The sequence below is a fragment of the Pleurodeles waltl genome, chromosome 9 (assembly GCF_031143425.1).
Source record: "Pleurodeles waltl isolate 20211129_DDA chromosome 9, aPleWal1.hap1.20221129, whole genome shotgun sequence".
Lineage (NCBI taxonomy): Eukaryota > Metazoa > Chordata > Amphibia > Caudata > Salamandridae > Pleurodeles > Pleurodeles waltl.
In genome coordinates this window covers 656,937,782-656,962,577 of record NC_090448.1, presented here as the reverse complement: position 1 = coordinate 656,962,577, position 24,796 = coordinate 656,937,782, and the positions used below count along the sequence as shown (strand labels likewise).

The window sequence follows — 24,796 nt, the reverse complement described above, 5'->3', positions numbered from 1 at the left end:
TGAGTGTATGTCAGGGTGGTTGTCACTGTTTTCACTGTCTCACTGAGATCCTGATGGCCAGGCCTCAGTGCTCATAGTGAAAACACCATGTTTTCAGTATGGTTGTTATGTGTCACTGGGATCCTGCTAGTCAGGACCCCAGTGCTCATAGGTTTGTGGCCTATAGGTATGTGTCACTGGGACCCTGTCACACAGGGCCCCAGTGCTCATAGGTGTGCATGTATATGTTCCCTGTGTGGTGCCTAACTGTCTCACTGAGGCTCTGCTAACCAGAACCTCAGTGGTTATGCTCTCTCATTACTTTCAAATTGTCACTAACAGGCTAGTGACCATTTTTACCAATTTACATTGGCTTACTGGAACACCCTTATAATCCCCTAGTATATGGTACTGAGGTACCCAGGGTATTGGGGTTCCAGGAGATCCCTATGGGCTGCAGCATTTCTTTTGCCACCCATAGGGAGCTGTGACAATTCTTACACAGGCCTGCCACTGCAGCCTGAGTGAAATAACGTCCACGTTATTTCACAGCCATTTTACACTGCACTTAAGTAACTTATAAGTCACCTATATGTCTAACCTTTACCTGGTAAAGGTTAGGTGCAAAGTTACTTAGTGTGAGGGCACCCTGGCACTAGCCAAGGTGCCCCCACATTGTTCAGAGCCAATTCACTGAACTTTGGGAGTGCGGGGACACCATTACACGCGTGCACTACATATAGGTCACTACCTATATGTAGCTTCACCATGGTAACTCCGAATATGGCCATGTAACATGTCTATGATCATGGAATTGCCCCCTCTATGCCATCCTGGCATTGTTGGTACAATTCCATGATCCCAGTGGTCTGTAGCACAGACCCTGGTACTGCCAGACTGCCCTTCCTGGGGTTTCACTGCAGCTGCTGCTGCTGCCAACCCCTCAGACAGGCAGCTGCCCTCCTGGGGTCCAGCCAGGCAGAACAAAGAACTTCCTCTGAGAGAGGGTGTGACACCCTCTCCCTTTGGAAAATGGTGTGAAGGCAGGGGAGGAGTAGCCTCCCCCAGCCTCTGGAAATGCTTTGTTGGGCACAGATGTGCCCAATTCTGCATAAGCCAGTCTACACCGGTTCAGGGACCCCTTAGCCACTGCTCTGGCGCGAAACTGGACAAAGGAAAGGGGAGTGACCACTCCCCTGACCTGCACCTCCCCTGGGAGGTGTCCAGAGCTCCTCCAGTGTGCTCCAGACCTCTGCCATCTTGGAAACAGAGGTGCTGCTGGCACACTGGACTGCTCTGAGTGGCCAGTGCCACCAGGTGACGTCAGAGACTCCTGCTGATAGGCTCCTTCAGGTGTTAGTAGCCTTTCCTCTCTCCTAGGTAGCCAAACCCTCTTTTCTGGCTATTTAGGGTCTCTGTCTCTGGGGAAACTTTAGATAACGAATGCATGAGCTCAGCCGAGTTCCTCTGCATCTCTCTCTTCACCTTCTGATAAGGAATCGACCGCTGACCTCGCTGGAAGCCTGCAAACCTGCAACATAGTAGCAAAGACGACTACTGCAACTCTGTAACACTGATCCTGCCGCCTTCTCGACTGTTTTCCTGCTTGTGCATGCTGTGGGGGTAGCCTGCCTCCTCTCTGCACCAGAAGCTCCGAAGAAATCTCCCGTGGGTCGACGGAATCTTCCCCCTGCAACCGCAGGCACCAAAAAGCTGCATCACCGGTCCCTTGGGTCTCCTCTCAGCAGGACGAGCGAGGTCCCTCGAATCCAGCGACTCTGTCCAAGTGACCCCCACAGTCCAGTGACTCTTCAGCCCAAGTTTGGTGGAGGTAAGTCCTTGCCTCACCTCGCTGGGCTGCATTGCTGGGAACCGCGACTTTGCAGCTACTCCGGCCCCTGTGCACTTCCGGCGGAAATCCTTTGTGCACAGCCAAGCCTGGGTCCACGGCACTCTAACCTGCATTGCACGACTTTCTAAGTTGGTCTCCGGCGACGTGTGACTCCTTTGTGCAACTTCGGCGAGCACCGTTTCACGCATCCTCATAGTGCCTGTTTCTGGCACTTCTCCGGGTGCTACCTGCTTCAGTGAGGGCTCTTTGTCTTGCTCGACGTCCCCTCTCTCTGCAGGTCCAATTTGCGACCTCCTGGTCCCTCCTGGGCCCGAGCAGCGTCCAAAAACGCCAAACGCACGATTTGCGTGTAGCAAGGCTTGTTGGCGTCCTTCCGGCGGGAAAACACTTCTGCACGACTCTCCAAGGCGAGAGGGATCCGTCCACCAAAGGGGAAGTCTCTAGCCCTTTTCGTTCCTGCAGAAACCTCAGCTTCTTCTGTACAGTCGAAGCTTCTTTGCACCCGCAGCTGGCATTTCCTGGGCATCTGCCCATCTCCGACTTGCTTGTGACTTTTGGACTTGGTCCCCTTGTTCCACAGGTACCCTAGATTGGAAATCCACAGTTGTTGCATTGCTGGTTTGTGTCTTTCCTGCATTATTCCTCTAACACGACTCTTTTGTCCTTAGGGGAACTTTAGTGCACTTTGCACTCACTTTTCAGGGTCTTGGGGAGGGTTATTTTTCTAACTCTCACTATGTTCTAATAGTCCCAGCGACCCTCTACAAGGTCACATAGGTTTGGGGTCCATTCGTGGTTCACATTCCACTTTTGGAGTATATGGTTTGTGTTGCCCCTATCCCTATGTTTCCCCATTGCATCCTATTGTAACTATACATTGTTTGCACTGTTTTCTAAGACTATACTGCATATTTTTGCTATTGTGTATATATATCTTGTGTATATTTCCTATCCTCTCACTGAGGGTACACTCTAAGATACTTTGGCATATTGTCATAAAAATAAAGTACCTTTATTTTTAGTATAACTGTGTATTGTGTTTTCTTATGATATTGTGCATATGACACTAAGTGGTACTGTAGTAGCTTCACACGTCTCCTAGTTCAGCCTAAGCTGCTCTGCTAAGCTACCATTATCTATCAGCCTAAGCTGCTAGACACCCTATACACTAATAAGGGATAACTGGGCCTGGTGCAAGGTGCAAGTACCCCTTGGTACTCACTACAAGCCAGTCCAGCCTCCTACAGTATGCAAATCTAGCTAATCCTAGGATGCTACATCCTCCCTCTACGATTTCACACCCAACACCATTCCAGAACAATCCAACATGTCGTCATCAAGTGTTCTCTAGAAAGCTCTCCTCTGAGGGACATAGTCCTACTCTAAGCTCACATCACTGCTTGACCCCTTCCCAACAAAATTTCCAATCCCCATGTTTGCTCTAGAGGTCTCGGGCTTTCTCATTGGTTCACTCTGGATAGGCTGCCCAGACCCCATTGTATTGTGACAAGTTAATTATTGAATGCACGTCTTCCTCCCCATCTCCTACATTCCCAGGGACTGAGCCATTCACTGATAATTGTTTCTTTTGTGTGAGAAGAGCTCTGTTTCCTCTGCTAGGGAGCAAAATAATTAACTTGGTCCACTAGAGAGAGCAAAGGCCTGGCATCCAATTATGAGCTGAGGCAGAGAAATATGACAATTTTGTAAGTCCCATAAGATGTTGATTTAGTGCGCTGGGCACTGCAGACCAACTCTACATGCATATTTACACCAGTTTGACACCTTGCTGGACTGTGTAGACCTTCATGAAGTGAAACTGCACTTTAAGGTTAGATTCTGCCTACATGTACAATACAGTGAAAGCAATACAAATTTTTCAGTAAGCCCTACTGACCGATCTATGAATGCCCACTAATATTATAGCCCTTACCTCAGGTCAGAACCAATCCTTACTAAGTGCCTTTTGCGTCAGTCTATCTAAGCGCAATTACCATGATGTGCATGATGGTTGTCTCACAAGCGCAGAGTGCACGTGTGTTCACACGTTTATGTGTAACAAGCCCAAGGGCCCTTACACTAGCTGCAGTGGGTGTATCTTAAACAGCAGACACTGGCTGTAAAACCCTCAGTCCCATTACCGTTTATTCACCATGAGTGATCTCAGGTACTGAAACTTGCACACAGCAAATGTCCTAAATTCAGGTAGTCAAAGTGAAAAATCCTGGTGGACTAAAGTGGTGGAACCCATGAGCTACATTAACCATATGGGTTGACTGCAGACTCTGGAAAGGATTCAGCATGGTGTTCATCTATCACCAAAGAAAGATGCTGATCCTCTAGCTCTGATGGTGCTACTCTACAATCCTTAGCTCATGGGAAGAATCTTGATCAGTCAGCTGGCTTTAATCTGAGAATCATTGGAAATGTTAGTCAGGATACCTATCATGGAAATCTGGTAGCAATCCACAGTTTACAGAAACACCAGGCAAGGGAAATGGAAACAGGAGTCCACCATTTTGTGAAATTCCCCTCTACAATACTCACCAAATGTTAGTAGGAAGCCATAAAGCATGCTCAGAACCCACGAGTACCAGCTCTTGTGCTCCATGTAAAGCAGGCTGTACACTGCATAGCAGCCTAGTAGCGGATAAAGGATCCAGGACAGGTAGCGAAATGCCATCTGAGGACAAGCCAAGAGAAAAAGAACGAAATCAGTTTTAGAATGCACACATTCTCGTGACAACTAGCACATTTTGTTTACACAGAAAACCAGAGACTGGTGGGCAAAGTCCCCAGGTATCTCTCGCTATTTGGCAAGAGGACAGAAAAGATATTAGCCATGTTTCAAGAGAGCCTTGTCTTTACAGACATGAAGCATTCTTGAATTTTAATTTGACTAAACAAATTATAAGAACAAGTTATTTGCATTCAGTAACACTCTTTCTGCTGGATCTACTATCCACCCACAAATTCTTCATCTTTATGATACCCCAAGCATCAAGCTGGATCTAGAAAATTCATCCAGCATTGATCCAGTACACCAACTGGTTGCGCCTCGTGGCTCTACTGGTATAATGCATTAACCCAAAACTGGAGTCCCATAAGGGCCTGCATTGACCTCAATCTATCTTCTTCAATAAAGCAGCCCTCTCTGGGACCTGACTGTCAAAGCAATTGCCCTTGGTTAATGTTTACACCAATGCCCTTGTGACAGCCTGGCAGATGTATGATGTACAACCTTTGCTAGTGCATTTTTTACATCTTTGGCCCTAGTAGAAGGGGCCTTGTGGTTTTCAGGGGGTCCTCCTTGGTCAATGTGTATGCATCCTTATTTGTGCTGAGACCTAATGACCTTGACAGAGTCCTCCTCTGTATTTCTTTACTTTTCTTGGTCTCACCAAAAACAACAAAGTGTGAGTTGTCTATATGATGTTTTTCGTATGGTCAATTTAGAGATTTCAGGCTCTTTTCAGTTCAGCCCAGTGAAGTCTTTGCTGCTCTTTGGAAAGGCGTAGCAGGGTGAAGAACACCACTTTTAACAGGAAAGCAGCTCGAGCTTTTATCACCAACTTGTCTTGGAGGTTTGTGGTGTAGGGAGGTTGCACAAACAGCAACTAACTGCAGTTCACTCATGCAGCTTGCAAAGGTGATCGTGATTAGACAAGCTGTTTTGATTGCCAAGAGCTGAATGGAGCAACTATGCATAGGTTCAAATGGCCTGCACAATATATACTCAAGGACCAAATTGAGGTTGCACTGTGACAGGACGAAGGGTTTCAGGGGAACGCGAGTTAGGTCTTTTAAGAAATTTATCGCAACATGTTATTTGATAAGAGAGGCTGGGCTCGCAAACAAAACAACATGCAACAATTACAGAGCCCACTGCAAGGTTTGCTGGCTAACAACACATTCAAACGTTTAGCATGCAGAAGATTAGGTTGATGGATCCAACACCAGGTCACAAACTTCTGCCAACATCCATCGTAATGGGTTTCGTTGGAGGATGTCTACCTGCAAAAATCACAGTACACAGTTGTTTTGACACTGTGTTCCCTACAGATCTATTAGGGCATGCCCCACTGTTTGAAGATGCTTGTGCCACCTTGGGATGAAGGCCTGTCAGCAGATATCTGCTCAGCTGGTCTGCCCTGGCATTCAAGTACACAGCTAGGTGGTTGGCCAACAGAAAGACAGCCACCTCCAAAGATCTAGGGCTTCCTAACCCAGTACCCCAGCCTAACCTGCTTGTTGCAGTATCACATTGCAGTCCAGTTTTTCATGTGGACCTGCACTAGCCTCAACTCAGTCAGAAGAAAGCTTTCAAGGCCACCCAGATAGCACAAAGCTCCAAGAGACTGATGTGGGGGAAACCTCAGTGATGGAAACCAGAAGGCTCTGATCAACTGTCCCAAATGGCACCCATGTCAGCATGCAAGGTGTCTGGAACACTCATACTGTCTGTCTGTATGTGGAAGGAAGTCAGACGTGCTTGCTGCCACCACACAAGATTCTGAGCCAAATTCTGTGAGATCTGGATGGAATTAGAGGCGCAGCACCTGTACTGGGTCCACTGAAATCTTAAGTGCCACAGCAAGGTGTGTGTGTACCATCTAGTTTGCAGGGCAAGAAGGATGTACGAGACTATCAGCCCAAAAGGCATCAGAATCATCCTCACTGAGACGCAGGATTAAGCCCAACACATATGGATCATATCCCGATGTCTCAGACTCTTTGATGCGTTGGAAAATCCTTGAATGCCAGCATGTCCAGGACTGCCCCGAGAAAAAAATCCTCAATACAGGTGTCATGTTTAACTTCAGTTTGCCATTGTAAAGCTCATGGATGATGAAGGTAACCATCACTCCGAAGTGGTCTGTGACAGACTGTGGTGAGACGGCCTTGAGATGCCCGTCAATGAGGTATGGGAATATATATACATCCCCAAACTCCGAAGATGACCTGCCACCACTTTCATAACATTCAAGACACTTGAGGAGCCAGGTAAAGCCAAAGGGCAGCAATGCAAATAGGAGATGTTTTGAGAAGGACAGGTTTGTAAAAATATAGGTCCAGTTTTGGGGCACCATCCAATCTACAGGGGCTAGAGCTGCGAAGATCTGTGTTGCAACAAGGTCATTTTCATCATCATCTTTCTTAAAAAGGTGTTCCAAGGTTTAAGGTAAATCATATACCAAAGGCCGCCACCCTTTTCCAGCAGGAGGAAGTAGCATACCTCTCCCCTCTCACAGCCCAGTACTCGCCTAATTGAACCTTTTGTCATTATGAGGTTAAAACTGAAGCATGGTCTGCCTGCATTTGCTCTAGTGTGGAGCAATAGGTGGGGAGGACAAAACGAAAGGTAGGGTGTAGTCCTTTTAGAATAATATGTAAAACCCATCGGTCTGATGTGACAGATTTCCGCCTGGGAAGGAAATGTTGTATCTTGCAACCTACTGCTTGATTGTGCAACTCTAAGGGCAAGTCAAAGCAGCTTGGGGTCTGCTGCCAAAGGGAAAGAACAATTAGAGGACGACTGCCCTGGAAAGAAGTGAACAGCTACAGCTGCCACTGCATCCTTCCCCCTCGAAAAGTCAGGGTCTTTGATTTCACCTGCGGAGAAGGTTGGAGTTGTTGCTAAGCCAGGCCAGTGAAGTAGCCCTACAATTCTCATGCACTTTTTTAGGAATTGGCAGGCTGGGGACAATAATATCAAGGATTATGCTCTGGAGCAACTATCTTTAAATCATTCAAGTTCCTAGTCAGACTCCTTTTCTAAAAGTCTTGCTCTGTTAAAAAGCATGTCCTTACAGACACCTGGAGGTCTCCTGAAAATCCAGTTGCTCGCATCCAGGTATGTTTTCTAAACACTATCCTAGCATCAACAGTGTGGCCTATACAATCACTGGTGTTGAGTTCACCTTGGAACACATTTAACTGCATTCTGTCCATCCTGAATCATTTGAGCAAGTGATGTCCTGACGTTCTCCAGGACTGCAGGCAAGATATTGCTGGCTGCAGCGTGGGTACACCTGCCCACATGGCACACCAAGTTCAAGGGGCGCAGGGCTAGGCTAGAAGAGGAAAACATCTTTTTGTCATAGGCATGGATATGACCTGAATCCCTGTCTAGGGGCTGAGAAGGAAATTTGTTCAGACTGACTTCCCTTGTGGAATATGCAATTAAGACTTTCAGGTGTTTTGTCAGGAGCTGGTCTGTGTCGCCTAGCCACAGGTCAACTGGTTGGAGGGGCCCAACATTGCTTCGACCAAGTGGTCATGAGGGCACCCATTAGAGCTTCATTAAATGGTAATAATTGCTCTGGCAAAGTAGGTCCTGGTTGGAGTATTTCAGTTACTAAATTGGACTTAGATTTAACATTGAACCACTGTAAATCAAGCACACCTGCCTCTCTGTGCAATACCACTGCAAAAGAGGCAATTTCTTTCACTAGTGAACCAGGTTAAGAGTCCAACTCTGACGGGCTAGGTGCTGAACCTCTTAGCATTTTGTAGGTCTCGGTAAAGTCTGTCGTCATTGCAATGAGCGGGGTGCATATTTTTGTTTCATCGTAAGCTTTGTGGGACATATTTTGTAGCTCCTGGACCATGTCAGAATCAGAGCCCAATATAATCTCCAGCCTCTGGTAAAAAAAAAAAAAAAGGCACTGTGGAAGAGATTAAGACTGCAGAACTGGTTGAATGACCAGTGGCTGCACCTTGGTAACCTTGCAGCGCAACAACCCTTGCAAGTGTTGACATCAGTTTGGGATTCGGAGACCGGTGTTACACTGGAGCCAGTACCCACTCTTGCACAGAAGAGACTAGAGTAGAAGTAGGTGCTGTGAAACCAATGTCAGTGCAGGCCCAGAGACTGGTCCCGAGGTGACACTTGGTGCTAGGTGAGGACCCACCAGCAAAAGTCTAACTAGGGCCTGAAAGCATAACAGGGGGAGTCAGCAGCATGTGAAAAATCTTCAGCAGAGCCTCCTTAACGGCTGCTATGTGCTGCAGGGTTGACAAAGCCTGGGAAAGTCTGGGCACACCAGGACCAGTTGCGGAGCAGAATGCATACAGAAGAGGCTGGAGACGCAGGTGACACCCATACAACATGTGGGGTTCAGTAACACTTGGCTTTCCTTAATTTATGGGAGTGTTCACAACTTAAATTTACTAGAATACTTTGAGCAAGGACTTGCCCCTGGAGAAACCCTGCTACCTGGAGTGGAATGACTGTGTCAAATCAGACCACCTCCAATGCTCTGCAATGCAAAACTTTGCTCCCTGCTCTCTGATCACCTTTGAATACATGAGGGCACACTTGTCACACAACCTTTGCCCTAAGTACACCACACCAGTCCATAACAGACACTTGCTCCTGGCAGCTGCGGCACGGCAGGAGGAGGTTAAGACATCCTTCCTACTATTTTGTCCGGGGATTTTTCTTTTGAGCCATCGGAAGACAGACAAAGATGGAAGCAAAACTCTGGATCGTGTCAAGGGGAGTGAAAATAAAGGAGCTGACATCAGTGTGCAGTGGTGGCACTAATTTATGCAGCTCTGCTTTCTTACTTCCGGGATTGTGTGAGATCGCTGAGAAGGCACTTGGCACCCTCTGATGTGTGAAGTCTTCGCTTAGAGAATTTTTCAGACCCATTATGGCACCTGGGATATTCAAAATGTGATTAATCTGCAGTTAGACATATCCATCAATAAAATGAACATTTTGAAAAGGTTGCCATGCAGCAGTTGGAATTTGAATTTTTAAGTAAAGCAATCAAAACAATTACTTTTTAAAGCCATTCTAAACAATTTTGGTGACTGCACCATAGCAGCGGAGTGGAATGTTCACAGACTTTACCAACCTGCACAGCACTGTTCATAGTTCCAAAAATATGCACCTCAATTCTTGAACCACTTTAGTGAGCAGCAATATACCGTTTCCTGCATTGCACTTTTCAGGGGAGCAGCAGTATACTGGTTTATGGATGCAGAGGTATACTATGGAGCACTCCATGATTAGACCTAGGAGATGCTGCTCCCAGCACTGTTGTGTACAATGCATAAATAAGCATTTAATGCACTGCATGAGACTGTGGAGTCATACTGCTAAGTAGGATTGCATCATTTGGATTTGCAGACACCAAATTTTAGGACTGTGAAGCCTGGGCGCGTAATCTCTCAATTATAGTGTTTGGGAGGAGAAGATAAAGGATTGACTTCACTGCAGTATTTTGTTTCAAAACAAACAACTCCATACACAGCAATGTTTGGGATTAAAAAGATTACTACTGATATGGTTGGGAAACTTCTCATTTGTGTATACAGGGGTCCAAGCTTAAGACACCAACCTTTCTATGCTGATTCTACATAGTACTCAAGGACACAGAGAGGCAATTACCACACAACAGTTTTAAGTTACATACTCACATCGTCATAGATTTTGGTGGAAGACTGAATGTAGGTAGATTTGTCTTTACAGGTCAGTCGGGGGAAGATGCCAGCCACCTTATTTTCTCTGTCCAACTGGGGAAAGACAAAAATCAAACACATGAGACCAAAGCAAGAGTTGGTTGGGAGACCAGCATCATATTAAATAAGCATTAAACAGAGACTATTCTGGTCATTTATACTAAAAACAGTTGTATTAGAGTTTGTAAGATAACAATTAAGCAAAAACAAGGAATTGAAAACATGTAAAGTTACTTTCCTGCATTTGCAGAACTGCATGATATTTTAGTCATATTAACTTTCTGGCAATAATCAACGCTGGTTGGGATGACAGTGAAAAATACCTGCAAAAATGATTTGAAAAAAACAATGTTCATTATATTCAGATTATAACTGCTTGGGGGGGGGGGGGGGGGGGGGGAATAGGAGGGGGGGTTCCATTATCTCTGATCACTCCCTATTGTTGGTGGCACTAGAGCCTAGGTGGCATAGGCCAAAATCCATTTGCGGCAGCTCCTGGCAGAAGCCCTCATCAATCAATCAATGAATCAGGATTTATAAAGTGCGGCTAACCACCAGATAGGGTATCCAGCAGCTTGCCGGTCCTGGAGCCTTATTCGAAAAGCCAGGTCTTGAGGGCCCCTTTGGAATTCCGGAAGTGAGGCGATGGTCTGGAGGTGTGGTGGGAGAATTGTTCCAAGTTTTTGCTGCAACGTGAGAGGAGCGTCCTCCACTTCTGCTTTGGTAGATACAGGGAGTATGGGTAAATGAGAGATGATATGGGTTCGTCGGGGAAGGTTGAGTATGAGTCTGGCTATAGCGTTCTGTACGGTCTGAAGTCTCTGTGGGAGGGGGACGCAATTCCTACGTAAAGGGCATTGCTGTAGTCCAGTCAGCTGGTGATGAGGGCCTGTGTCACGGTCCGTCTCATGTATAAAGGTAGCCACTTGAAGATCGTACATAGCATGTGCAAAGTGAGGAAGCAGGTGGAGGAGACAACATTGATCTGTGATTTCATAGTGGGCTTGTTGTCGATGATTAAAGGTTTCTGGCATGGTCGGAGGGAGTGGGTGAGGGTTTTAGGTCTGATGGGCACTAGAAGTCGTTCCATGTGTAACTGCTGTTGCCAAGTATCAGTACTTCTGTCTTATGTGTGTTCAGCTTCAGGCAGTTCTTCATCCAAACAGCGACGCTAGTCATGCATCTGTGGAAGCTGGTTCTGGTAGTAGAGGGGTCGTCGGTGAGTGAGAGGATACGTTGGGTTTCGTCTGCATAGGAAATTATGTTGAGACCATGGGACCCAATGATGTAGGCCTGCGGGGTCATATATCCGTTGAAGAGCATGGAGCTGAGGGATGTGCCCTGGGGGACACAGCAGGTGATCTTCTAGGGTTCAGATATGAAAGGTGGGAGGTACATCTTCCTGGTTCTTCTGGTGAGGAACGAGGTGATCCATCTGTCCGCGTCCCCATGGATGCCGATGTGGTGGAGTTTTTCGTTCAGCATGTGCCGAGAGGGCGAGGAGGATCAAAGCTGTTTGTCCTCGGTCAAGGAGGGTTCGTATGTCATCGGTGGCTGCGATCAGGGCAGTTTCAGTGCTGTGCCTGCTGCAGAAGCCAGATTGGGAGGCATTGAGTAGTTGGTTCTGCTCCAGGTATCTCATGAGTTGCTTGTTGATGCTCTTTTCCAGTACTTTCACTGGGAATAGGAACAGGGAGATTTACCAGTAGGTTTTGGGTTCGCTGGGGTCGGAGTTTTTTTTTTGAGTAGTGGTCAGACTTAGGAGTGTTTCTAGGCATCGGGAAATGTTGCGGTGTTGATAGAGGTGTTGAGTTCCTGGCCAATCCTTTTGTTTCCAAGGTTGAAGATGTAGAGTGGGCATGAGTCTGCAGGAGCTCCCAAGTGGATGGATTTCATGGCAGAGGAGATGTCCTGGGTTTGTGTTGTTTGCAGTGGTGGCATATCTGTCAAGGAAGTCCGTAGGAGTGGGCTGGTGTTCAAAGTTTCTGTATAAGGTTGCGATCTTCACATGGAAGAAGTGGGCAAGATTGTCACACAGCTCCTGTGAGGGTGTGATGTTGTTTTCGCTGGCAGCCGGGTTAGAGAATTCCTTAACAATGTTGAAAAGTTCCTCTATGTTGTTGCCGCTGGTTTTGATGCATGTGGCAAGGACTGTCTTTTTTGTTGCCCTCAGCAGGTGGTGGCAAAGGTTGAGGGAGGTCCTGAAGGTTGCTCTGTTAGAGCTGTCCTTGCTGGCCCACCATCTCCTCTCCAGCTGTTTGCTGTCTCGTTTTGCTCTTCGGAGTTCTTGAGTGTACCAGGTGACCTTTTCAGAGGATTTTCTCTGGATGTTCCTCTATAAAGGGACAATGCGGTGAACCAGGCATTGACATTTTTCACTCACTGTTCGAGGTTGGTGGAGGTGACGGGCGAGGCCTTCCAGATCCACATCCCAGAGTACACGACTTTAGTCTTTCAATGAGTCGCTGGCATGGACAGCAGGGCAACCAAATATTAAGCCTACACGGTAGCACTAAGAGGGGAGTACATAGCGCAGGTGTGCCAGCAGCCGGGATGCGAGCTTACAGAGCTGCGGCACAGCAGGCTTGTCTTCAGGGACAGGTGTGGTCCCCCAAAAGACCCAGCCACTGATATGAGCAAAGAGGCAGGTGGAGAGCACCTGAGTCAGACTCCAAAATTATACTCACACACACTACAGGCAGTACCTTTAGAGGAGATAAATCGAGCAAATTACTCGCCTGGCTCTTGATATGAGAGAAGACACATTCTTATATCAGAGTAATGAAGGCCTCAACATAGTGGATCCGAACAGGATCAACAGCACTTGCTTGGAGTATATTCAGCTTGGGAATGCACAGATTCAGAGTCCCGCAGGAGAAACCGGACTGTTATTTGGCTGGGTTCCACTTGCCAAGGCTTTTGGCAAAACTGGAGGAGATGGAGTCACTTGTGGAGGTACCTTGGAGTAGAACACCAGGTACGGACGGGTTTCTGACAGAAATGCATCAGGCAATACCATCCGCAGACCTTGCTTAAAGAATTTATGGAAGCCAAAAGCAGGAAAGTTCTCCCTCCCTCCATGAGGGAGGTGACTATGGTCATGATTCCAAAACAGGGTAAGGATCTGCAGGATCTGTCCTCCTGCAGGCCTCTCAATACTCAATGCGGACGTAAAATTGTTGTGCAATGTCCTACCTACCAGACTGCTCGGGTGGTTGGGCACTAGAGCACTCAGAGCAGACGAGATTTATTCCCAGACACAATACAATGTTTACTTTCTGGTGCCTCAATCATGTGCTACACCCACTAGAACCCTCCAAGGAGTAAATGAGCCAATGGTGCTATAACTTGAGCAAGCATTTCACAACAATCGACATGCTATATATGTGGGCAGTACTGCAGCTGATGGAGTTTGGCCCTGTTTCACCCAATGGATGCAAGTGTTATAGGCAGATACAGTGGCCAGTGTGCATATGGAAGGCACAGCATTGGACCCATGGAGACTGAGCAGAGGAACTCGAAAGGGCTGCCCCATCTCCAGTGCTAGCTGTGGTGATGGTTAAACTGCCATGTGTTGTCAATGCACACAGACGTCACCCTGATCTACTTGCAAGACCCAAGAGGCTTGGTGCCCCTTCTCCTACAGGTGATAGGGTGCTTTGCTAAGATCTCCAGACTGAATACAAACAGATCAGTGTCTAGGCTTTTTCCTCTGGGAGGACTACAGTATGCGGCTGGGGACTTCCCCCAGAAGTTGGGACTCCAGTGGGAAATGGACAAGCTCTACTACTTGGGAAGTTGAGTGACAAACGGCCCAGTGGCACTATATGAACTCAAAGTGAGGCACTCCATGGAGGGTCTGGGATGGTTGTTAGAATTCTGGAATACCCTGCCCCTCTCGATCATGGGGCACATATCTCCAATTAAAATGGTATTCTTGCTGTGCTGTCTATATGTACTGCAAAATGTGATGTACACAGTCACTTCTGGCATATATGTAAGTTTCGACAATTGGTTATACACACTTGTGTGGCCAGGGAAAAGAAGACAAATGAGGCTGGTGATCCTGAAGCTACTCTTGAAGTGGGGAGGCCTGGGTCTCCTGGACTTGTTTCTGTACTATGCTGCTGCCCAGCTCCAGCATGCTATGGGCTGGTTTGAGGACACTGTGAGGAAACATGCTTTTTGCAAGTTTACCCTGACTTTTTTCACTGATTTGGACTACAAGGTACTGGTGTAATGGCTCTGATATGCACGGAGCCCTCCTAGAGCTTCGTGCATGTGTTCTGACCCTTAAAATGGCACATGGCTAACTGGTTTGTCCCTAACTGGCATAGCCTAGCTTACTTGTAAGCCTCAGTTATATGGTACAAGTGGTACCCAGGGCCTGCAAGGTAGTGTCCCCCAGGGACTGCAGCACTTGGTGGGCCACCCCGAGAGGGACGGAGTAAAACATGGCTCCCAGTCTGCCACTGCACACCGGAAGGACAGTTTTTAACTTCTTACTCAACTTTGCCATTTTACGGTGTATATGGAAAATGTCACTTACCCAGTGTACATCTTTTCGTGGCATGTTGCGCTGCGGATTCACATGCTGTGCATTATCCTGCCATCTAGTGTTGGGCTCGGAGTGTTACAAGTTGTTTTTCTTCGAAGAAGTCTTTTCGAGTCACAGGACCGAGTGACTCCTCCCTTTCGGCTCCATTGCGCATGGGCGTCGACTCCATCTTAGATTGTTTTCCCCGCAAAGGGTAAGGTAGGAGTTGGTAAAGTAAGGATACTAAAGGTGCCCATGCAATGGAGTAGAAATGTATGTACATAGTGTGTATTAAAGGAATATTTATTTACATATTTACAATTTACATGCAACTAAAACTGCTACAGGCTCCCGGGGAGGTGGGAGGGCGCATGTGAATCTGCAGTGCAATATGCCACGAACAGATGTACACTGGTTAAGTGATATTTTCTGTTCAATGGCATGTGTAGCTGCAGATACACATGCTGTGCACAGACTACAAAGCAGTAATCTCCCCAAAAGCGGTGGTCAGCCTGTAGGAGTTGAAGTTGTCTGAAATAATGTTTTTAGTACAGCCTGTCCTACTGTGGCTTGTGTTGCTAACACAAACACATCTACACAGTAATGCTTAGTAAATGTATGGGGCGTAGACCAGGTGGCTGCCTTACAAATCTCTGTCATTGGTATATTACCAAGAAAAGCCATTGTGGCGCCTTTTTTCCTAGCGGAATGTGCCCTTGGAGTAATGGGTAATTCTCTTTTAGCTTTAAGGTAATAGGTCTGAATACATTTGACTATCCATCTGGCAATGCCCTGTTTGGATATAGGGTTACCTGCATGAGGTTTTTGGAAAGCTACGAACAATTGTTTTGTTTTTCGAAATTGTTTTGTTCTGTCAATGTAATACATTAGCGCTCTTTTAATGTCTAATGTATGCAATGCCCTTTCTGCTACTGATTCTGGTTGTGGAAAGAAGACTGGGAGTTCCACAGTTTGGTTTAGATGAAACAGTAATATGACTTTTGGTAAAAATTGTGGATTTGTACGGAGAACCACTTTATGTTTATGTATCTGTATAAAGGGTTCTTGTATAGTAAATGCCTGTATTTCGCTAACTCTTCGTAGAGAAGTGATGGCTATTAGAAAGGCTACTTTCCACGTCAAGAATTGGATTTGACAAGACTGCATGGGTTCAAATGGTAGACCCATGAGTCGTGTTAGTACAATATTAAGATTCCACGAAGGTACTGGTGGTGTCCTTGGGCGTATGATTCTTTTTGGTCCCTCCATAAAGACTTTGATAACTGGGATTCTAAAAAGTGATTTTGTATGTGTAATCTGCAAATAAGCAGATATTGCAGTGAGATGGATTTTAATGGAAGAAAAAGCAAGATTTGATTTTTATAAGTTTAGTAAATAACTTACAATGTTTTGTATGGAGGTGTTTAGCGGCGTAATTTGATTAGCCTGGCAGTAGAAAACAAACCTTTTCCATTTATTAGCATAATGTCTTGTTGTGGGTTTTCTTGCTTGTTTAATGAACTCCATACACTCTTTTGAGAGGTTTAGATACCAGAATTCTAAGATTTCAGGAGCCAGATTGCTAGGTTGAGCGATGCTGGATTCGGGTGCCTGATCTGTTGTTTGTGTTGTGTTAACAGATCAGGTCTGTTTGGTAGTTTGATGTGCGGTACTACAGAGAGGTCCAACAGTGTGGTGTACCACGGTTGGCGAGCCCACGTTGGTGCTATGAATATTAGTTTGAGTTTGTTTTGACTCAGTTTGTTGACAAGAAAAGGAATGAGCGGGAGAGGGGGAAAAGCGTAAACAAATATCCCTGACCAGCTGATCCATAGAGCGTTGCCCTTGGACTGAGGGTGTGGGTATCTGGACACAAAGTTTTGGCATTTTGCGTTTTCTTTTGTTGCAAACAGCTCTATGTTTGGTGTCCCCCAGTGGTAGAAGTGATCTTTTAGAATTTGGGGATGTATTTCCCATTCGAGAGACGGTTGGTGATCTCGACTGAGATTGTCTCCTAGCTGATTTTGAATGCCTGGTATATATTGTGCTATCAGGCGAATGTTGTTGTGAATTGCCCAATGCCAATTTTTTTGCGCTAGGATACATAGTTGTGATGAGTGCGTCCCCCCATGTTTGTTTAAATAATACATTGTTGTCATATTGTCTGTCTTGACAAGAATATGTTTGTGGGCTAGAAGGGGCTTAAAAGCTTTTAGTGCTAGAAAGACTGCTAGCAGTTCTAAGTGATTTATGTGAAGTTGTTTTTGTTGACTGTCCCATTGACCTTGTATGCTGTGATTGTTGAGGTGTGCTCCCCACCTAATCATGGAGGCGTCTGTTGTCATAATGGCGTGAGGCACTGGGTCTTGAAATGGCCGCCCTTTGTTTAAATTTACAGGGTTCCACCATTGAAGCGAAGAGTGTGTTTGGCAGTCTATCAACACTAGATCTTGGAGTTGACCCTGTGCCTGCGTCCATTGTCTTGCTAGGCACTGCTGTAAGGGCCGCATGTGTAGTCTTGCGTTTGGGACAATAGCTATGGATGAGGACATCATGCCTAGTAGTTTCATCACAAATCTGGCCGTGTATTGTTGGTTTGGTTGTATGCTTGATTTTATATTTTGAAACGACTGGACTCTTTGTGGACTTGGAGTGGCAATTGCTCTTTGTGTGTTGAGTGTTGCTCCCAAGTATTGTTGTATTTGGGATGGTTGTAAATGTGATTTTTGGTCATTTATAGAAAACCCTAGTTTGTGCAGAGTATCTATTAAATATTGCGTATGAATTTGACATTGTTGTTGTGTGTTGGCTTTTATTAGCCAATCGTCTAGATACGGGAATACATGCATGTGATTTCTCCTTATATGAGCTGCTACTACAGCTAGGCATTTTGTAAATACCCTGGGGGCCGTTGTTATTCCGAATGGCAATACTTTGAATTGGTAATGTTTGCCTTGTATTACAAACCTGAGGTATTTCCTGTGAGATGGATGGGTATGTGAAAATACGCATCTTTTAGATCCAGTGTTGTCATGTATTCCCTTTGTTTTAGCAAAGGGACTACATCCTGTAGTGTTACCATGTGGAAATGATCTGATTTGATGAAGAGATTCAGTGTTCTGAGATCTAAAATAGGCCTTAACGTTTTGTCTTTCTTTGGGATGAGGAAATACAGGGAGTAAAAACCCCCGCTCCTCTCTGGTGATAAGGTACCAGTTCTATGGCTTCTTTTGCTAGTAGTGCTTGGACCTCTATTTATAATAGGTCTAAGTGTTGTATTGACATTCTGTGTGTTCCTGGGGGAACATCTGGAGGGAATCTTGTGAACTCTATGCAGTAACCATGCTGGATAATTGATAGAACCCACGTGTCTGTGGTAATGTGTGTCCAATTGTGGTGGTATTTTGTTAATCTCACCCCCACTGGTGATATGTGTTGGGGAAGTGTGACATCAAAGTCACTGCTTGCTACCAGGGATCTGCTTGGCAGGCTGGAATTTCCCTCTTCCTCTTGTGAACTGCCCTCTGAAGAAGCCACGAAACCCCCCTCTCTGGTACTGAGACTGGTAAGTGGGTTTTGTTTGGGAGGTGGATGGTTCTGAGGGTTGCTGTCTAAACCCTCCCCTAAATTGTGGTTTCCTTAATGTTCCCCTGTATTGAGAGGAGTAGAGCGCGCCCATGGCTTTGGCCGTGTCCGTGTCCTTTTTCATTTTTTCTATTGCGGTATCCACTTCGGGGCCGAATAGTTGATGTTGATTAAACGGCATGCTCAATACCGCCTGCTGTATCTCTGGTTTAAACCCAGAACTTCGGAGCCATGCATGCCTTCTAATTGTTACTGCTGTATTTACAGTTCGTGCCGCTGTATCAGCAGAGTCTAGTGCAGAGCGGATCTGGTTGTTTGAAATGGCCTGTCCTTCTTCAACCACTTGTTGGGCACGTTTTTGATGCTCTTTAGGGAGGTGCTGATGATATCTTGCATCTCATCCCCGTGTGCCCAGTCGTAGCGGCAAGGAGGGCTTGCGAGTTGGCAATTCGCCACTGATTGGCTGCTTGCGATGCCACTCTTTTCCCTGCTGCGTCGAATTTACGACTTTCCTTATCAGGGGGTGGCGCATCCCCGGATGACTGCGAATTAGCCAGTTTTCTTGCAGTCCCCACAACCACGGAGTCCGGAGGGAGCTGTTGTGCAATAAACACAGGGTCTGACGGGGGCGGTTTATATTTCTTTTCGACCCATGGCTTGATGGCTCTCCTTTTTACTGGCTCTTGGAAAACCTGTTGTGCATGTTTAAGCATGCCCGGTAACACTGGCAGGCTTTGATACGATGCATGCGTGGATGCCCGAGTGTTAAACAGGAAGTCATCTTCCACTGGTTCTGAGTGCATTGTCACATTGTGAAATGTTGCTGCTCTGGCCAGTACCTGCATGTAGGATGTACTTTTTTCTGGTGGCAAAGGTTTTGTCGGATAACACTCTGGACTGTTGTCAGAAACTGGTGGGTCGTATAGATCCCAGGGGTCTGCATCGTCTTGAGTCATCCCAGTATGTGTGGGTGACACTGCCATTGGTGTACCCACTGGTGACAACTGTGGTGATTGAAGTGGGGACGTTTGTGGTGAGAATTGCGGGGGTGGTGACCTTTCTCTAACCACCTTGGCTTTTGGTTGCATCTCAGTCTGGGGAAAAGCCAGTTTTCTTTTGGACTTGAGTGAGGGGATGGTTTGGATTTTCCCTGTGTGTTTCTGGATTTCTAGCCCTTGCGGAGTTTGATCATGTTATTCTAAATCCAGTTCCTGCTCAAATCTGTGCTTTTCTTTGAGCTGTAGAGAGCCCCTGCTCTTCAGTGTAGGACATCTTTTTTGGCTCCGAAGCCGTTTTTTTCGGTATCGAACCCCCGATGGATTGTCTGTTTCGGTTCAGAGTGGCTTTTTCAAGATTTACTTGACTCGATTATTCGATGCCGACTCTTTTCGGTGCAGGTTTCTCAACCGGAGTCGGAAGTCTTCGACACTAATTTGGCCTTTTTTGGTGCCGATGTTACTTGGTCACCGTCTTTTCTGTGGGTTGAGCCATGGCCTTCCGGCAGTGGCGTCCCGAGGCCTTTTGTTTCTTGACCTGACCTTTGGTGTGGGACGGGGCAGGTGTACTCACTTTTTGTGCCGCCGTCGGTGGTCGATCCCCGTCGGATTCATCAGAGTCCGAACCCTGGATGGATATCCGCATCTCTTCTTCTTCGGTGTCGAGATGCTGTGACTGTTTCGACGCCATCTGTAACCGTCTTGGGCGTCGATCTCTTAAGGTCTTCTTGGATCTCTCTGTGTTCTGGAGATAAATACAGGTTACAGACCCGATGCTGGTCTGTATAAGGATACTTGCTGTGGCACTTCAGACAGAAACGGAAAGGGGTCCGGTCCATTAGTTCTTTGTCGACGGGTGTGGTCGGGCTGACCATGCCTTGGTTAAGTGCAGAAGCCCCAAAGGGCCGCCGAAGCGGTGTTGTCTGTGCCAATGCGATGATGCTAAACCGGTCCTGAACGCAAACAATACTGACGAATTTCGATGATTTTCTAAGTTTCCCCGATTCGAATTACGGAGCGAAGAGGAACACGTCTGAACCCGTTGGCAGAAAGAAAACAATCTAAGATGGAGTCGACGCCCATGCGCAATGGAGCCGAAAGGGAGGAGTCACTCAGTCCCATGACTCGAAAAGACTTCTTCGAAGAAAAACAACTTGTAACACTCCGAGCCCAACACTAGATGGCAGGATAATGCACAGCATGTGTACCCACACCTCTTTCTCTTTATCTCTTTCTCTCAAGGTTACAGGGGAACCTAACTATAACAGCCCTGTAACAAGGGTTAGAGGGCTGTTATAGTAAGGTTACAGGGGAACCTAACTATAACAGCCCTGTAACAAGGGTTAGAGGGCTGTTATAGTTCGGTTCTAAATTTAGTTGCACAAAACCCAAGAAATTAAGCAGTTAAAGTTATTTCAAGCAACTATAACTTGTGTCCAAGCCATGCACTTTTTTTACTTCAATAATTTGACTAATGTTTCATTGATATATTTTTTTTTTGTAAGTTAAAAAAAAGTTGTCATAGGTGCTGTAATATCTGGGGTAATGAGCAGTGCACGGCGAGGGGTTGAGTTATAGTTACCTTAGGCTGCAAGTTATAGTTACTCGAAATAACTAACAATAACTGCTAAATTTCTCTGGTGTTTTGCAAGTAAATTCAGAACTTAACTACAACGTCTTGGTAACCTTTGTTTTTAAAGTGAATTTCTAAAGTTTTTTTTAAAATGCTATTTTCCAACCATATCGTCCCTGTAGGAAAAAGCCCTTTTTCTTGGCAATGGTTTCTCCCATTTTCTGCCTCTTGTCAGTGTGTTTGACTCTGTTCACTGGGATCCTGCTAACCCTAACCCCAGTGATTATGCTTTCTCCTCTCAATTTGGTTGCTAGTAACCTTTTCTCCCCAACATTGTGGAGAGGAGATCAGGGAGAGGTTCACTCTCAGCTTCCTGGTCCTCATCTGTTACCATCAACAGATTCACATCAACCCTGTCATGGAAGAGCTTAAGGCGGTTCACATGGATCACCCTCTTGGGGGCCCTGCTAGTGCCTAGGTCCACCAGGTAGGTGACCTGACTCTTCTTTTCTAGCACTGGGTAAGGGCCACTCCATCTGTCCTGAAGTGCCCTGGGAGCCACAGGCTCCAAAACCCAGACTTTCTGCCCTGGTTGAAATTCAACCATTGCAGCCTTTTGGTCATACCAAAACTTCTGGAGTTGTTGGCTGGCCTCAAGGTTTTTGCTTGCCTTTTCCATGTACTCTGCCATCCTTGAACGTAGGCCAAGTACATAGTCCACTATATCTTGCTTAGGCTCATGACGAGGTCTCTCCCAGCCTTCTTTCACAAGAGCTAGTGGTCCCCTTACAGGGTGGCCAAACAGAAGTTCAAAGGGTGAAAACCCTACTCCCTTCTGAGGCACCTCTCTGTAAGCGAAAAACAGGCATGGCAAGAGGGCATCTGTAAGGAAATGCCTCCTTGGCATGGTTACCCCTGACTTTTTGCCTTTGCTGATGCTAAGTTTTGATTTGAAAGTGTGCTGAGGCCTGCTAACCAGCCCCCAGCACCGGTGTTCTTTCCCTAACTGTACTTTTGTTTCCACAATTGGCACACCCTGGCATCCAGGTAAGTCCCTTGTAACTGGTACCCCTGGTACCAAGGGCCCTGATGCCAGGGAAGGTCTCTAAGGGATGCAGCATGTCTTATGCCACCCTGGGGACCCCTCACTCAGCACAGACACACTGCTTCCCAGCTTGTGTGTGCTGGTGAGGACAAAACGAGTAAGTCGACATGGCACTCCCCTCAGGGTGCCATGCCAACCTCACACTGCCTATGCAGTATAGATAAGTCACCCCTCTACCAGGCCTTACAGCCCTAAGGCAGGGTGCACTATACCATAGGTGAGGGCACCAGTGCATGGGCACTGTGCCCCTACAGTGTCTAAGCAATACCTTAGACATTGTAAGTGCAGGGTAGCCATAAGAGTATATGGTCTGGGAGTCTGTCATGCACGAACTCCACAGCACCATAATGGCTACACTGAAAACTGGGAAGTTTGGTATCAAACTTCTCAGCACAATAAATGAACACTGATGCCAGTGTACATTTTATTGTAACATACACCCCAGAGGGCACCTTAGAGGTGCCCCCTGAAGCCTTAACCAACTACCCGTGTATGCTGACTGGTTTTAGCAGCCTGCCACACTAGAGACATGTTGCTGGCCACATGCGGAGAGTGCCTTTGTCACTCTGTGGCTAGTAACAAAGCCTGTACTGGGTGGAGGTGCTTCACACCTCCCCCTGCAGGAGCTGTAACACCTGGCGGTGAGCCTCAAAGGCTCACCCCCTTTGTTACAGCACCACAGGGCACTCCAGCTAGTGGAGTTGCCCGACCCCTCCGGCCACGGCCCCACTTTTGGCGGCAAGGCCAGAGGAGATAATGAGAAAAACAAGGAGGCGTCACTGGCCAGTCAGGACAGCCCCTCAGGTGTCCTGAGCTGAAGTGACTCTGACTTTTAGAAATCCTCCATCTTGCAGATGGAGGATTCCCCCAATAGGGATAGGAATGTGCCCCCCTCCCCTCAGGGAGGAGGCACAAAGAGGGTGTACCCACCCTCAGGGCTAGTAGCCATTGGCTTCTAACCTCCCAGACCTAAACACGCCCTTAAATCTAGTATTTAAGGGCTCCCCAGAACCTAGGAACTCAGATTCCTGATACCTAAGAAGAAGAGGACTGCTAAGCTGAAAAACCCTGCAGAGAAGTCGGAGACACCAACTGCTTTGGCCCCAGCTCTACCGGCCTGTCTCCCCACTTCTAAAGACACTGCTCCAGTGACGATTTCCCCAGGGACCAGCGACCTCTGAATCCTCAGAGGACTGCTGGTCTCTAGAAGGACCAAGAACTCCTGAGGACAGCGGCTCTGTTCACCCAAGACTGCAACTTTGTAACAAAGGAGCAACTTTAAACCAACTGGCGTTTCCCGCCGGAAGCGTGAGACTTGCTACTCTGCACCCGACGCCCCCGGCTCGACTTGTGGAGAACAAACACTTCAGGGAGGACTCCCCGGCGACTGCAAGACCATAAGTAGCCAGAGTTGCCCCCCCCCTGAGCCCCCACAGCGACATCTGCAGAGGGAATCCCGAGGCTCCCCCTGACCGCGACTGCCTGCTCCTCAGATCCTGACGCCTGGTAAAGACTCTGCACCCGCAGCCCCCAGGACCTGAAGGATCCTAACTCCAGTGCAGGAGTGACCCCCAGGAGGCCCTCTCCCTTGCCCAGGTGGTGGCTACCCAGAGGAGCCCCCCCCCTTGCCTGCATCGCTGAAGAAACCCCTTGGTCTCCCATTGAAACCTATTGAAAACCCGACGCGTGTTTGCACACTACGCCCGGCCGCCCCCGTGCTGCTGAGGGTGTACTTTCTGTTCTGACTGGTGTCCCCCCCGGTGCCCTACAAAACCCCCCTGGTCTGCCCTCCGCAGACGCGGGTACTTACCTGCTGGCAGACTGGAACCGGGGCACCCCCTTCTCCATTGAAGCCCATGCGTTTTGGGCACCACTTTGACCTCTGCACCTGACCGGCCCCGAGCTGCTGGTGTGGTAACTTTGGGGTTGCTCTGAACCCCCAACGGTGGGTTACCTTGGACCCAAACTTGAACCCCCTAGGTGGTTTACTTACCTGCAAAAACTAACACTCTTACTCCCCCCAGGAACTGTTGAAAATTGCACTGTCTAGTTTTAAAATAGCTATATGTGATTTATGTGAAAAGTATATATGCTATTTTGCTAATTCAAAGTTCCTAGAGTACCTACCTGCAACACCTTTCATTTAAAGTATTACATGTAAATCTTGAACCTGTGGTTCTTAAAATAAACTAAAAAAAAATATATTTTTCTATACAAAAACCTATTGGCCTGGAATTGTCTCGGAGTGTGTGTTCCTAATTTATTGCTTGTGTATGTACAACAAATGCTTAACACTACTCCTTTGATAAGCCTACTGCTCGACCACACTACCACAAAATAGAGCATTAGTATTATCTCTTTTTGCCACTATCTTACCTCCAAAGGGAACCCTTGGACTCTGTGCATACTATTCCTTACTTTGAAATAGTGCATACAGAGCCAACATCCTACAACATCCCATCTCCTTTTGAGTTTTTCAGGGAGCCCCATGATCATGCCTTTCAATGTTTTGTTGAATCTCTCAACAAGACCATTGGTTTGTGGATGGTATGGTGTGGTGAATTTGTAAGTCACCCCACACTCATTCCACATGTGTTTCAGGTATGCTGACATAAAGTTGGTACCTCTGTCAGACACCTCCTCCCTTAGGAAAACCCACTCTGGTAAAAATACCAATGAGTGCTTTGGCTACTGCAGG

At 46.9% G+C, this 24,796-nt stretch overlaps 1 protein-coding gene across 1 annotated transcript in view; it reads right to left on the bottom strand.

Moving 5' to 3' along the window:
- CLPTM1 (CLPTM1 regulator of GABA type A receptor forward trafficking) overlaps nucleotides 1-24,796 on the bottom strand; it is a 326,345-nt gene that overhangs the window by 93,021 nt on the left and 208,528 nt on the right. The window contains exons 11-12 of the mRNA XM_069207717.1: nucleotides 10,262-10,357; nucleotides 4,379-4,514 (exon numbers count right to left, since the gene is read on the bottom strand). Of these exons, the coding sequence (XP_069063818.1) occupies nucleotides 4,379-4,514; nucleotides 10,262-10,357 (232 nt within the window). The remainder of the gene's footprint in view (nucleotides 1-4,378; nucleotides 4,515-10,261; nucleotides 10,358-24,796) is intronic.